The sequence below is a fragment of the Perognathus longimembris genome, chromosome 2, assembly GCF_023159225.1.
Source record: "Perognathus longimembris pacificus isolate PPM17 chromosome 2, ASM2315922v1, whole genome shotgun sequence".
NCBI classification, from domain to species: Eukaryota; Metazoa; Chordata; class Mammalia; order Rodentia; family Heteromyidae; genus Perognathus; species Perognathus longimembris.
The window spans coordinates 49508428-49523731 of record NC_063162.1 but is presented as its reverse complement, the minus strand read 5'-3'; the positions used below and the strand labels follow the sequence as shown (position 1 = coordinate 49523731).

Sequence of the window (15304 nt, the reverse complement as noted above, 5' to 3'; positions counted from 1 at the left end):
TTTCTCAACACCGCTCACTCCCAACTATCCTTCAACTCCTGAATCCTTTCTAGTATCTATGATGTGTTCCCTAAGGGGTAGAACTTCAAATACTCTATCCTCAGCCTGTCCTCACCCACATCATGAGGAGCTGCCATATTCCCATGGTTTCTGGGAACTTCCTCTAAGTAGTTAGTTGCTGAGCCCTTCACAGGAAGCTGCCTATAGATAGATGTCTACACTCATAGCCTAGCACATGGGTTGCAAATAGCTTTCTCATTGTGTTCGCTTCTAAATAATAATATTTTTTACTGTGTAGACATTCACAGCCTGGGGTGGGGGGTGCGCGCATGGCTGGTTCTGGGGCTTGAACCCTGGGCCTGGGTGCTGCCCCTGAGATCTTGTTTTCAAGGCTAGTGTTCTACTACTTGAGCCACAACCCAACTTCTGGTGTTTTGTTTTTTGCTATAATTAACTGGAGTCCCACGGACTTTCCTGCCCAGGCTGGCTTTGAATTATGATCTTCAGATCTCAGCCTCCTGAGTAGCTAGAAGCCTGGTGACATTTCACATTTTTATATAGTCAAGTCTGTCTACATTTTCATCAGTTCTTTCATTGTTATGGTGTTTAAGATGTCCTTGACTATCCAAAGATCAGATAAGATATTAAATCTTTTTTTTTTTTTTTTTTTTGGCCAGTCCTGGGCCTTGGACTCAGGGCCAACTGTCCCTGGCTTCCTTTTGCTCAAGGCTACTCTGCCACTTGAGCCACAGCGCCACTTCTGGCCATTTTCTGTATATGTGGTGCTGGGAAATCGAACCCAGGGCCTCATGTATACGAGGCAGGCTCTCTTGCCACTAGGCCATATCCCCAGCCCCAAGATATTAAATCTTAAAAGAAGAAAAAAAAGTAAAAGAAAAAAAAATTAAATCGTTTCCTTTTTAACGATACTAGGATTTCAACTCAAGGCCCTATACTTGCTGAGCTAGGCCTTTCTTTCTGTTTTTTTCTCTGTTTTTCCAGGCTTTTCTACTTTTTAGGGGAAAGGAAGGGCTACAGGTTATCAGATATAGGGTCTCATGCTTCCTTCCTTCCTAGTTGAACTGGAACCATGATCTTTCTACCCCTGTGAAACATTAGCACAATAAGAACAATGCTCTCCTGCCTCAGTAAGCATATGGAATATACCTAAAACTCTATTCAAATTATTTAATAAGGTAACAAGGATGGTTAAAATGGAAACAAATAAGCTTATCTGTATTTCAATTATTAATCTAACCACACTGAAGGGAAAAAAATTTAAGACTTAACCCAGGTTTTGGGTAGATCCCAAAGAACCTATATACCATCACGATCCTCTAGTTAGGTTACTTTTTCACAGTAGCATGAACTAACAGTTATGAAAACTATTTAATGTGTGTGTGTGTGTGTGTGTGTGTGTGTGTGTGTGTATGTGTGATGTGAATAAATACATTGTGGCAATGGAAGTCTGAGTAACAGACAAATAGAAATTCTCTCCAGCTCTATGATGAGAATGCCCAAAGGCATGTATTGGTTTCTAAATACAGTAGTGATCTTCACTGTAAGAAATCGAGGTCCTCAGGAAAAAAACAGATGATCCCATGAGTACATCAGAGAAAGAGAGGAAGAAAATAATCCTGGAATATCATGTTGTATCAGAAAGTAAGAAAATGTTCAAAAGATGGGAACATGTCAAATTACAAAAAGGTCAACCAGCCCGAAGCAGTTCCCACATACAAAATCTGAAACAATTTACTATCAGGGGACAATTGTCTCGATGCTTTGGAAATAATCCAAGTCAGTATTGGTAGGAACAAGTTATATAATAAAATAAAAACCTATGAGTTCTTAATTATATAAATACATGAGAAATTATAAAGAAGGAGATGGTTCTTCCTTACAGAATGCCACCTAATACGTACAAGGAAACAATGGGATTTGAAAACTACTATTTGGTAACAGCACAGTAATAATTATTTTCAATAAGATCATAAGTGAGTGTTAAAACTAGCAGGTAAAAAATGGATGGCAAATGGTACTTATGTAACCCAAGAGGTACTAAGTACAAAGAGGAAGTGGCAATGGTGAGGAAACCTGGCAACTACTACTCAGGAAGGTGGACACATTTTTTATTATGTGATCTTGGCAAGAAGCACCAAAGATGCCACAACAAAGCTTACCAGGTATTCCTGCTTATAAGAGTAAATGGCACTGAACAAAGTAAGCAGCCTGTATGCCTCAAAAACGTTAAAGTGCAGGCCTGGAGGTTAGCTCCAGTACTGCCCACTCCAGCCCCAGCAAAAGTCAAAGCAACCAAAAACAAAATGAAAAACTAACTAGGTGCTACTGCAAATAAAAGGAAGTTCACGGCATTAACAGCTACATAAAGTAACTATATATGACAAGTGATCCTGTACTAGGTCCCCAGCCACCCCTGAGAAAAGACTGTAGGGAAAAGAGGCAAAATTTGAAATCTGAGTAAGATGTGCAGTGCTGAATCAACATTAATTTCTTGACTTTGATTAATTTGTATTGTGGTTATATGAGAGTACCTCTGGGAAAAACACCCAGCAATATTTAGGGCTAAAAATGCAGTCAATATGCCTTCAATTTGCCCTAAAAATGGTTCAGGAAGAAGAAAGTGTATGTATGTATGTATTATGTATATATATATATATACATATATATATATATGTGTGTGTGTGTGTGTGTGTGTGTATGTGTGTTTGTGTGTGTGTGTGTGTGACAGAGAACACAGAATAATAAAGAAGGTCATGATAGGTCAGAAGTGTGACACTTACAGAGGTGCTTACCACAGAAGGGCTGATGTGGCCTCAGTTCTAAAGTGTACATTATAGAAGTGAGGAGGGTATGAGTTATAAAAGAGCTTCTTGAGTTGGCTCTTATTAATGGAGGAGATTCTAAACAGAGAAAAGGTGGGAAAGGAAAAAGTAGCAATGTAATAGAGGAAAGAATGGGGAAATGGCAGCATGCCCAGACTACTGGAAGAAAAGGAGATTCATGGCTTAAAGTAGTTGTTGGAAGGTTATTTATTTATTTATTTATGCGGGGGGGGGGGGGGACGACAGTTCCGGGGGCTTGAACTGAGGGCCTGAGCACTGTCCCTGGCTTCTTTTTGCTCAAGGCTAGCACTCTGCCACTTGAGCCACAGTGCCACTTCCAGCCGTGTTCTATATATGTGGTACTGAGGATTCGAACCTAGGGCTTCATGTATTCGAGGCAAGCACTCTTGCCACTAGCCCAAATTCCCAGCCCTGTTGGAAGTTCTTGAATTGTGAACTGAGGAGTTTGCTTATCCAAGGCACATAGATACTATCAGGTTTACATCAGAAAAAAAAAAAAATTGTTGGTCATGGGACTTGAACTGTGGGCCTCGGCGCTTTCCCTGTGCTCTTCAGCTCAAGGCTAGCACTGTAGAGCTTTGAGCTACAGCTCCATTTACTGTTTTCTGGTTGTTAATTGGAAATAAGAGTATCATGGACTTTCCTGCCCGGCTGGCTTTGAACTGTGATCCTCAGATCTCAGCTTCCTGAGTAGCTGGGATTACAGGTGTGGGCCACTGGTGCCCAGCTTATACCAGAAATCTTAATATTTACAAACAACACATGAATGGTGCACACACAAAAACATCCTCTAGAAGCATGATAGATGGTTTGGCCCATAGAAATGAATACAGTTAGGCATCTATAAAATAGAATTGGTAAGCTGATAAGATAGCCCTCCTTGGCATAATTAGAATCCTGAATAAGAGGTCAGGAAAAAGTACATAGGACTAATATAATGAATTAATAACAGGACATGTTATCAAACAACACAAAAATAATCAAAGAAAAACACTTAGTTTCAAGGAATTATAGTTTACAATGTCAGTAAATTATATAAATAAGCTAAATTGCTCTACTTATTTCAATATCTACTAATACAGATTGAGATGCAACATATTTCCTTATAGATTTCCATGAGCTAAATATTTACACCATGGTGGTTTCTGCATCTGATGTGCCTTACAAAGATTATGTGCCATACTAAATTTTCCTTCAATTGATTAATGAACAGACAAACTGCAATCTATTAATCAATATGCACACAGTTTTACACATGGCCAGAAATAACCACTTTCATGAGATACCTGGCCTTCATATTATCTGGATTTTTTTTTTTTTTTTTTTTTGGCCAGTCCTGGGCCTTGGACTCAGGGCCTGAGCACTGTCCCTGGCTTCTTCCCGCTCAAGGCTAGCACTCTGCCACTTGAGCCACAGCGCCACTTCTGGCCATTTTCTGTATATGTGGTGCTGGGAAATCGAACCTAGGGCCTCGTGTATCCGAGGCAGGCACTCTTGCCACTAGGCTATATCCCCAGCCCTTATCTGGATATTTAAAAATCAATTCTCCAAAGGTAGTTTTTATCTTTTTTTTTTTTTTTTTTTTTGGCCAGTCCTGGGCCTTGGACTCAGGGCCTGAGCACTGTCCCTGGCTTCTTCCCGCTCAAGGCTAGCACTCTGCCACTTGAGCCACAGCGCCGCTTCTGGCCGTTTTCTGTATATGTGGTGCTGGGGAATCGAACCTAGGGCCTCGTGTATCCGAGGCAGGCACTCTTGCCACTAGGCTATATCCCCAGCCCCAAAGGTAGTTTTTAGACATCCAATACCATAAACAAGGAGGGGGAAAAAGCCAGTATTTTATCCCATCCATTCAGTTTTAATTGAGGAAGTTCAGAAGATACAGTAGATATAAAACAAATCTTTCTTGGGAAATTTCTTAGATACAAACATTATAATAACTCCCATAATAGCAAAGGAAAATGAACAGAACGTCATGTATGAGAGCCTGTTTTATAAAGAAAAGTGATCATTTCTTTATATCTCTTCCATTGGTTTTATACTTAAACGGCCTTATGTGTTCAGCTATTTGCATGTGTTTTCCTCTAGCTTTGTTACCCTTAATTTTTAGACGTTTTGATATAGCTAATGTTTCTGGAAAAAAAAAAAGAAATGAACAGAACACAAGGTAAGAGTTATTTTCAACTAGTGCATTCAAGATAGGCTATATAGAGAATTGTTTTCCTAAAAGGAAATAGCTCTGTCCTGCTCTGTACCATACATGATTATAGACAAAATTTGAGAAAGCTAAAAATCCTTTTAAATAACACTTCCTTTAGCTTTAATCACAAATAATTGCCTCTTTTGGTGCTAATGAACACAAGCACTACAGAATGGAATGCAATTCTGCTGGTTCATTCAGGGTAATGGCTTTGTGAGCTAGTGACACTGAAGAGAGATCTAGTCTCAATTTCCTAGAGTACAATAACTGAGCAGCAGTAAAATTTTCACTTGAGGAAGATTTTCTAACCTATGTAAATAGAAATGGAACACTCAGTATCTATTGATAACAACAACAAAGTAGGTTAAATAAAGTTTTATGTGTTACTGTTTCCCGTTACAGCCATCAGCTCTCTGGATCATGAAAGTAAATAAAGCATTTCACTTACTGAAATCAATGAGAAACCGTCCAAATCCTTGCCTTTGGTGCTGGGGCATGATCATTATGCAGGAGACATTATACTTCTGCTGGCAAAGCTTTTCCTAAGGGAAGGAGAAACAGATCAAGTGTGTCAGAGCTCTGCTGAAGTGGGCAATTCCTGGCACCTTCCAGTATCCGTGCAAACTAGTCCACTAAGGTAAGCCAATGAGCTAGGTCAGATCTAGCAGAATAATCCTTGTGTGGTCATCAACCAAGTCATCACCTAATAACACACCAGCAATTCTAGGCATGCTTTTCAATTACAGAATATGAATAACAAACCAAGGAAATATGAACCAAACAAAATATAGACAGTATGGAGGAAAAGCTTTTCCAGTTCACAAACCATGAGAGATAGAGAAAGTAATATCCAGAGTTACTTAGTGGATAAGATTTAGCTGGCAACCCTGCTAAATAATTATTTACTATTCTTCAATAGTAATCTGTCTTCTGCCTGTGAGCAAATGCCCCAGTGAAACTAAAATAGAAGGCATGTGGGTAGACATACACAAATACATTTCTCCTGTGAATAAGAAGTCAAAGTGAGAAGCTAGAAAGACAATCTGCATTTCAAAGTAGGAAAACAAAAGACAACAAGAAAGCCCAGAGCTTCCAAACAAAAATGAGCCCAAAAATATTACCAGCAGTCTGAAACCAGGAGAAAAATTGGGTAGAATACGGTGACAAACATTTCTGAGAATCTAAGCTTGCAGTTTTCATAGGATGTGGCATCAGGACAGCAATATTTTATTCAGAGTATACAGAAACTGCCAACCTATACAAAGCAGATCTAGAAAAGGAGTTTGAGGATGCGAATGCTCTGGCCAAAAACTACAGATGAGACTGACCACAAATGGAAGCAACGACATCAAAAAGTTATTACTTCAGAACACCCATATCTGTAATGAACTTATCTGAAAAATCATAGGGAATGCTGATGGAAAAAACCCTACAGGGAAAAATTAAGTATTTCTTTGTGAAAAAGTATCTCCTAACTTTTACATTTTGGTAGCTGTCTGTGGAACCTATTAAATAAATGCAGAGGAGACCCAGGTGCCAGTGGCTCATGCTTATAATCCTAGCTACGTGGGAAGCTGAAACATGGTAGATCTCAGTTTTAGCCCAGCCTGGGCATACATGCTGGGCACTAGTGTGTACATCTGGAAGGCTGAGGTTGGGAGAATCACCAGGCCAATGTGGGCAGATAAGACTGTGAGAATTTATCTCAACAGAAAAAGCTGGGCATGGTGGCACATGCCTTGATATCAGAAAGCAAAAGTAGGTGGATCTGGAGCTAGGCAGGTACCCTAGGCAAGAAAAAAGACTCAGAAATAAACCAGTGCAAAGAAGTAGGGTCTAGCCAAGGGCTCAAACTCAAGTGGTAAATACCAGGCAAGATCAAGACTGTAAGTTCAAATCCCAGTACTGACTAAAAATGGGTGTGTGTAGGGGGTTAAGAATGAGTCCATTTTCTTTAGAAGATGGATTTTCCATCAGGGAATATGCATATCCAATAATTTGCAAGGATAGACATAAGTGTTACTCTATATAAAAGAGATGTACTTTAGGTTAAGAGAATTTATCCTTGATGTCATGCTTTTTCTTGTCCAAAGTTAATCCACTTAGGGGTTTTGGAATCCAATCCAACATCCTCTTTACCTGTCTTCATCAAATGTTATCAACACTAAATTGTGTGCAACGTATCTTATTGTTTTGGTTTGCCAGTCCTGGGGCTTGAACTCAGGGCCTGAGCACTGCCCCTGACTTCTTTTTGCTCAAGGCTAGCACTCTACCACTTGAGTCCCACAGCACTTCTTCTGGCTTTTTTCTATATATGTGGTGCTAAGGACTTGAATCCAGGGCTTTATTCATGTACATGAGGCAAGCACTCTACCACTAGGCCATGTTCCCAGCCCTGCCACAGATCTTTTGAAGATAATTTTTTTGCTATACTATTCCACTTAAAACTGGAATAGTTAAGAAAGGAAAGTAAATGCTGCCATACTATTAAACCTTCTAGAGAAAAATGAAGCTTGGGATAGGAGGCTCACAGTTGAGGTTAGCCCAGGCAAAAAGTTATTGAGACCTATCTTAAACAAGCCAGGTATGCTGGCACACTCTTGTAATCTGTTATAAGGCAGGAAGAGGTATAAGGATTGTGCTCTGAGGTCACCCTGAGTAAAAACATGACCCTGCCTGAAAAGTAAACTAAATACTGACAATATCCAATGTCCAGAAGGATATCATGAATGAAGACCCATAAACTGTATACACTGATCTATAAACTTTGAAAATAAATGACCAGTTTTTGGAAAAAAGAAGCAAACTGAAACAACAAGGTCTGGGATGTGATTCAATTGGGAGAGCAAGCTCAAGGTCCTGAGTTCAAACTGCATACAGTACCACCCTAACTAACTCATTTACTCATGCACATATGATCTTCACAAACTTATGTAAAAGCTAAAGTCTCTTTGCAAATTTCATAATTTCCTCTTTATTGTGGTTTTTTTTTTTTTTTTTTTTTTTTTTTTTTTTTTGGCCAGTCCTAGGGCTTGGACTCAGGGCCTGAGACCTGTCCCTGGCTTCTTTTTGCTCTTGAGCCACAGTGCTACTTCTGGCCTTTTCTGTTTATGTGGTACTGAGGAATCAAACCCAGGGCTTCATGCATGCAAGGCAAGCACTCCACCAGTAGGCCACATTCCTAGCCTTTTATTGTTTTATTCTATTAATTCTCTGACATTTTTTCAGGCTATACTATAGTAATCAACTTTTTTTTTATTTAGAAATTTAATCAAATATCTATATTAAAACATTGAGGCAGTTTCCCATGAATGCTGTTGCTGATTTTTGTTTATGGTCTCTTAATTTAGAATGACTATGTTCATAAGGTATAGAACTTGTCATTGTATCAACTTCAGTATCCAAACATTGTTCCAAACTCATTGGAATCTTGCAGACCAGAGGAGGAAGGCCTGTGGAGGAAGACAAGTACAACATGATACTGAAACCTTCATGTTGACACCACTTAAGGAGGAGCAGGAGAATAAGCTTAACATTTAGAAAATCAAAGATGCTAGACGGGCTGCAAAGGCAGCAAACACAATGTCACCTGATGCTGACAGTCCACAAAGCACACAGTACTGAGGTCCTTTACACTTTGCTCAGGCTTCATGTTCTTTTTGTTTTTTTTTTGTTTTTGTTTTTTTCTCTTTTTAAAGGAGCTCTGAACAAGAAGCTAAGCTTTCCAGAAACATGTGCCACTTATTCAAATTATAGACACAGACACAGACACACACACACACACACACACACACACACACACACACACACACACAGACACACACACACACAGGCCCTGATCATAGAACTGGGCTCTACTAAAAACATTTCAAAAAAGAAAATAAAAGGTCATGCTGGCTCTTGTTTTACCTTAGAGAAGTATCCAACCAGATGACAGCCTTTTTCATCATTTTTTGTAAGGACATAAAAAAGGAATGGCTCAACATCATAATACAATGTTTTGTGGTCCAGGAAGAGCTTGGCTAACAAGCAAAGGTTTTGGCAATAAATTTTGCTCATATTCCCATCAACCTGGTAAAAAAGAAACAGACAACGTTATTTAACATAAAAATATCTCTCAATTTAAAATTGTTTCTTCTATATGGCATTGGAGTCAGTGATTTTATTTCTAAGTCTTATATAGAGAGATTACAACACTACATTAAACAAAGACAGAGTGAACCAGAACACAGCTGTCACTTGGCAAATGAAAATTCCAGCTTTTGTTTTAAATTAGGGTAAATTTAAGGCATCTTAAATTTCTCATTAGGCTATCTAAAGAAAGGCTAAACTAACAGAGGAATAATTATTTTTCAATGTATTATAGCTTAAAATAACCAGTCATATCCTTTCTTCTTTATTTGAACCAAATAAATCTCAACTGAAGAATGCAAACAAATCAACTTACTTCTCAAATATGGTACACTTTTATGTTGTTTTCAAAAGGGCTTCTAATAAAAATAAACTGTATTATTCTTTGTCTTCAGAAATGTGGCTTAGCAAAAACAACTTCCATTTTGGTTTTATCCCAAGTATCATTCATTTTAAAGATAATTGGAAAAAATAAAATCTCTATGTTGGGATTACTTACATTCGTGGATGTGAGATGAATTTCAACCTACAATGGGTAACGATTACAGTCTACTTCTCTTCAAGATAGAGGAATCAAGCTGTGATACTGATGGCTACAGACAGGAGGCTAGGCACATATGCCAATTTCTTTGATCAAATGTAGTTACTTGTTGAAAACAGAAAGCACAGCAGATTCCATAGCACTTCTTTTTTTTTTTTTTTAAAGGGGAAATGGATATTTGCTAACCAGAGCTCTTTAACAGCGAACTTGACCATTCTTGCATCTCCTGTGGACCATATGGGTTCTCATATTGCACAAATTATTTTTAGACTTCATCTAACCATTTCCCTTGGATGAAACCTAGGTCCCACACATAGCAACATAATTAAATATGGCAACGGGCACAGACAATACAATTCTCTCTTTAATTAAAGGAAGTTTCTACGTATTTGGAAGTACAGTCCTTTTGGAAATGGTAGTATATTACAAAAAAAGAAAGATATAAGTAAAATTCTGGCCAGCTATGAAATTTAATATGAGGGATAGAAAAATAGAAGATAGGAAAATAGAAACTTATGAATTTTCTTTTCTTATTTTATAAAGTCATTCTTATTCTAAGAGAAAAGTGTCCTTCACATAGTAGTCAAAATACTACCAATTCTAACCCCTTTTTTCTTTTGAAGTACCAGTCCTGGGGATTGAACTCAGGGCCTGGGTGCTTTCCCTGGGTATTTTTGCTCAAGGCTAGAGCTCTACCACTTGAGCCCCAGTTCCACTTGCAACTTTTTGGTGGTTATCAGAAGAGTCTCATGGACTTTCCTGCCCGTGTTGACTTTGAATCATGGTTTTCACATCTCAGCCTCCTGAGTAGCTAGAATTACAGGCTTGAGTCCAACTCCTACTGTATTAAGAAATCTGACAAATCTGTGTCTGGATTCCTCTAATCTCTATATAGTTCAAAAGCATGTGCCCTGCAAGCACAGACCATTCTTACCCAACTAACAAGATTATTTCGCTCCTGAAAAGACTCCCTGGATTGATGAAAGCTTCAACCTCACAGGCTGACTCATACTGATTTATTTAATAATTACTTAAGGCCAACAATATATTTTGTCTTTCGGGAAACAACAGAACAACTATTTCAATTTAATTTTGGTTAGAAGAATCTAAACTATCAAAGAAGGAGTCAACAGGGAAGTTGACATTAATTCAGCTTTAACTTAGAAGAGCTATATACTACAACTAGTTGGAGTGGGCTTACTAGCATCCTAGTATTAACAACAGGAAGGTCAGTCATGTATGTAACTAGTTTCCCTTGAACCCAGTGGTTCTCAGAGGAAGTGACTTTGTTCCCCAGGGGACTTTTGATTACGTATAGTAGGTTTTTCATTGTCACAACTGTAGGCATCTGGTGGGTATAGGATGCTGCTAAACATCTTACAATGTGCAGCACAGGCTGAAAAACCCTGTAACAGGCCTTTAATAAGAACTAGTGAATCCTTGAACCTTCCCACCAAGAGCACATTACTTTGTTCAAACTGACCTTCTTCCCCAAAAGTGTCTGCAAAAAAATATGAGTAGGGGTTTACAAAACAAAACAAAACTCTCACAGCTGGAGTGTCTTGTTTTCTCTGAGCAGTCTTGGGAAAAAGTATCTATTGGGCCCAAAACTCAGAGAAGGAACCTGACTCATGTGAGAAACTCACAATGTTCCCATTATCGTCCATGATGGCAAGGTACCACCAGCTGGAGACAAAGAGAACTGTGGAGCTGAATAAGGAGTTTTAGCTTAAAGAATTGTGAAAAAAAGAAACCTAAGGTAGAACTGTATTTCAGAGAAAGACAACAGCATAATGTCTACTGCACCCAGATGGGTAATAGAAGGAAAGCAGGACACAATGGAAGTATCCAACTAAATGAACATAAATGAAGAAGAGAATTAAGACATCCTGTGAACAGATAAAATAACAGGAAAGACAGGCATTGTGTCCTCAAGGTACAAATGATTCAGATAAAACTGAATCCTTGACAATGACAATAGCAACATGATTAAACAATAAAACTACAGAAGCAAAGACCTTCTGCTACTAAATAAATCCCAAAACTCCGTATCTTCAAGAAACCCAAAATGACAGACATATGGCCACAAGGGGTTCCTGTGAACAGCAAGAGTTTTCCAGAGGTAGTCAGCCACCCAGATTGGGGGTGGGGAGGACAGTCCCAACATCTGCTAGGGTCTCACCAAAAGGATTATCTACCCTGCCAAGAGCTGGATGGAAACAGGTGGTTGTGTACTGAGGAGATATGTGCAGCTGCTCAATTCCCTGGAAGAGCGAGCACCTGCCAGACACTGGCTAGAGCTGCTGAACAAAGCAAATTTCTCTTGCCAAAGGAAGTGAAATTTACAAACACCAAGGAAATCATAAATTCACTGGTGAATATGTCTAGTGTAGATAGGACTGGGGAAGACAAAAAAGTTAATGTGATGAAGTAAGGATGCTTCATCCATCTAAATGGTTGCTTGATATGGTTAAACATTCCAAAACATGAAGGTATTTTAAACCAGTGTCAAAATTAAATATTCTTTGTTGACACAAATCAACGTACATAGTCAATAGCTAGAATTGAGATTAGCTGAGATTTTTGTTTACACATGCTTACCTCAAATACTGAAAGGTCTTTCCTTCGGTAAATTTCATTTGCTGGAGGATGAAACCATCCACACTTCTTTGAGTGTCTTAGCAAAATATTTTTACTTCTCATATATTTAAGACAGAATTCACACAGGTAAAGCTTTGGTAATCTGTTAAAATTTAAAAGTCAAAGAATCAGTGAGACTGATTATAGTGTTTAAGGGGGGAAATTAAATTTGATTTTTCCCCTAGAACATTAAAGTCTATGAAAATATTTGAATTAGTTTAAAAAGGAAAGGAGCAAAGGGTTTCCTAAGGCTACCCACTTTCATTTACTCTCTCATATTTGACTTCTGCTAATTTTCAATAAAATACCTGAGAACAAAATGCCAGAATCAGAAACAAAATCCTCATTAGAAAAATGGGGGAGGGGGTGAAGGCAAGTGGAGAAGGAACTCTACAAAGTATTTCACAATAGATAATTTTTTAAAGACTTTGTTTCATATAAAATATTTGCCCTATTCACTAAAGACAGAGAGCATGATCTAGAAGTTCCAAGGCCAAATTTATAATGTTGTGCAATAAATAAGTGCAAAACAACTACACAGAACAAGTGCAAGAAGTTTACACTATTTTTCATTTGAAAATGTTTGGCAGGTGGGCACCAGGGATTCATGCCTGTAATCCTAGCTGCTCAGGAGGCTAAGATCTGAGGACTGCAGTTAAAAGCCAGCCTTAGCATAAAAGTCTGTGAGACTCATATCTCCAATAAACTACAAAAAAAAAAAAAAAAAAAAAGAAAAAGAAAAGAAAAGCCAGAAGTGGAGCTGTGTCGCTCAAGTACTAGCATTGAGCAAAAAGTCAGGAACAATGGCCAGGCCCTGAATTCAAGCCTTAAGACCTGCAATTAAAAAAAAAAAAAAAAAGTTGGGCCAAGTAATCATTTAGCAAGTACTTAAAATTGACTACCAAAATTTATTTCCTAAAATTCTTGCTTTAGAATTGAGAATTTTCCTTTCTTACACATTCAGACTGCCTGGCTCATTCTATTACCTTGCATATTCCTGTGGGTAAGGCGAGGAGTACCAGGTCTGGATTTCATATTTCCCAAATTCTATTACAGAAGGGTACCGGCCACAGTCTTCCACTCCACTTTCACACTCTATTTTCTGACACACCGGGAAAAGAAATATGATAAAATACAAATATGAAGAGGGTATACTTTACTTACATTTGATAACCTCTTATCAAAATCTATCATGATCAGAACATTAATCACAATTATGAATTTTTATGTTAAAAACACACTGTAGCTTGGTGCTGATGGCTCATGCCTGTAATCCTAGCTACTCAGGAGGCTGAGATCTTATCTGCAATAAACTACGCAGAAAAAGTCAGAAGTACTGTAGCTCAAGTGGTAGAGTGGTAGCCTTGAACAAAAGAAGCTCAGTTACAGAGCACGGGCCTAGAGTCCAAGCCCCAAGACTGGCAAAAATAAACAAAACAAAACAAGACACACACACACACACACACACACACACACATACACACACACACACGCTATAGGCCCTTGTGAAATAATAACCATCATTGTGTTATGACTTATATCCTAACAACATGATAAGCATGAGGTGTGATGTAAATACACATAAATATCTACAAAACTGGATTCCACAGGCTGGTACCATGTATTATATGACAATGTAAAATAATAGCTCTGAGGGCTAGAGGCTCAGCATGGACATATCACACCAGCCTAGTAAAGTCAAGACCCCAAGCTCAAACCTGACTATAGGGTGAGGGGGAGATTTCTGATTGCCTGATTTGCCGTGTTAGATCCAGTATCTAGTACAAGTGCCTTACACAGAGCAAGAAATATTTTTCTTTGTTTTATTTTGTTTTTGTGCCAGTACTGGGACTTGAACTCAGGGGCAGAGTACCTTCCCTTAGCTTTTTCACTAGGCTAGCAACTCTACCACTTACACCTTCCCACTAGGGCTTGTTTGTAACTACAGTCCTTAGTTTTCAGCTTCCTGAGGAGCTAAGATTTCAGGCATGAAACCCTGGAATATAAAAAATATTTCTTAGAAAAAAAGAACCCCCAAATCCAACTTTTCCATATCAGAATGCAAAGCCTTTGGATTTTGAATTATCTTTATACATGAAAGTCAGAGGGGGGAAAAAAAGAAACAAATTTGAAGATTTTTAACTCTTAGTGGTTGGGGGGAAATTGGTATTACACTCTTAGCTAAAGGACAACCAATACACAGCATCCTGTTAGAGCAGAATGAGGACTAGAAATACCCAATAGCTCTTAAGATAAAAGTCACAAGAAGTTTTTAGCTTGAGTGGATGCTCCAAAAAAAAAAAAAAAAGAAATTAATAAATGAAACTTAAGCCTACTTCAGACAACACTGTCCCCACAAAGCTACTGACATGAGAAACTGACAATCCTAACAAAATTGCCTTTGAGAAGTCCACTGTTTGGGTGACAATTAACTAAAACAGAGCTGAGAATTTAAGTGAGATCATTAAATGACTAGACACTGAAAATAAAAAATGATTTCAACTGATCAGGAAGCACAATATTGCTTTGATCAATGCCAAAGAGTTAAAAATATCAGACATTTTTCATATGACTGGCCATCTGTGTCTGAAACAGCATCAGTGAAGTGAAGTGATGTTCTTTTTGGTAACCATTTTTAAGTTGTTTTCTAAGTTCAGACAAAAATAATCCAAGATTGATTTCTCCTTACCTACATATGTTAGGATTTTTGTTTCTTTTCTGTTTAATAATCTTCTTTACCTAGCATTATCCTGGCCCATTTTGTGAGACCAAATGAGTATTTTTCTACTTTGCGAAGAGATGTTACTGCTTTTAGATGCATAGTCAATAAAAATGGGCATAACACAGAACCAGAAAGGACATCCACACGGAGAGGGCATGCTCTATAAAATCAGCACAGTAACCCCACAGTAACAGTTACAAGTTCCTCGT

At 38.3% G+C, this 15304-nt stretch overlaps 1 protein-coding gene across 4 annotated transcripts in view; it reads right to left on the bottom strand.

The window, feature by feature from the left end:
• The window catches only part of Kat6b (lysine acetyltransferase 6B), a 175222-nt gene that overhangs the window by 29130 nt on the left and 130788 nt on the right, over positions 1-15304 (bottom strand). For all 4 annotated transcript variants that reach the window (XM_048339092.1, XM_048339091.1, XM_048339093.1 and 1 more), the window contains exons 10-13: positions 13360-13475; positions 12335-12476; positions 8971-9132; positions 5510-5603 (exon numbers count right to left, since the gene is read on the bottom strand). In XM_048339092.1, the coding sequence (XP_048195049.1) occupies positions 5510-5603; positions 8971-9132; positions 12335-12476; positions 13360-13475 (514 nt within the window). The remainder of the gene's footprint in view (positions 1-5509; positions 5604-8970; positions 9133-12334; positions 12477-13359; positions 13476-15304) is intronic.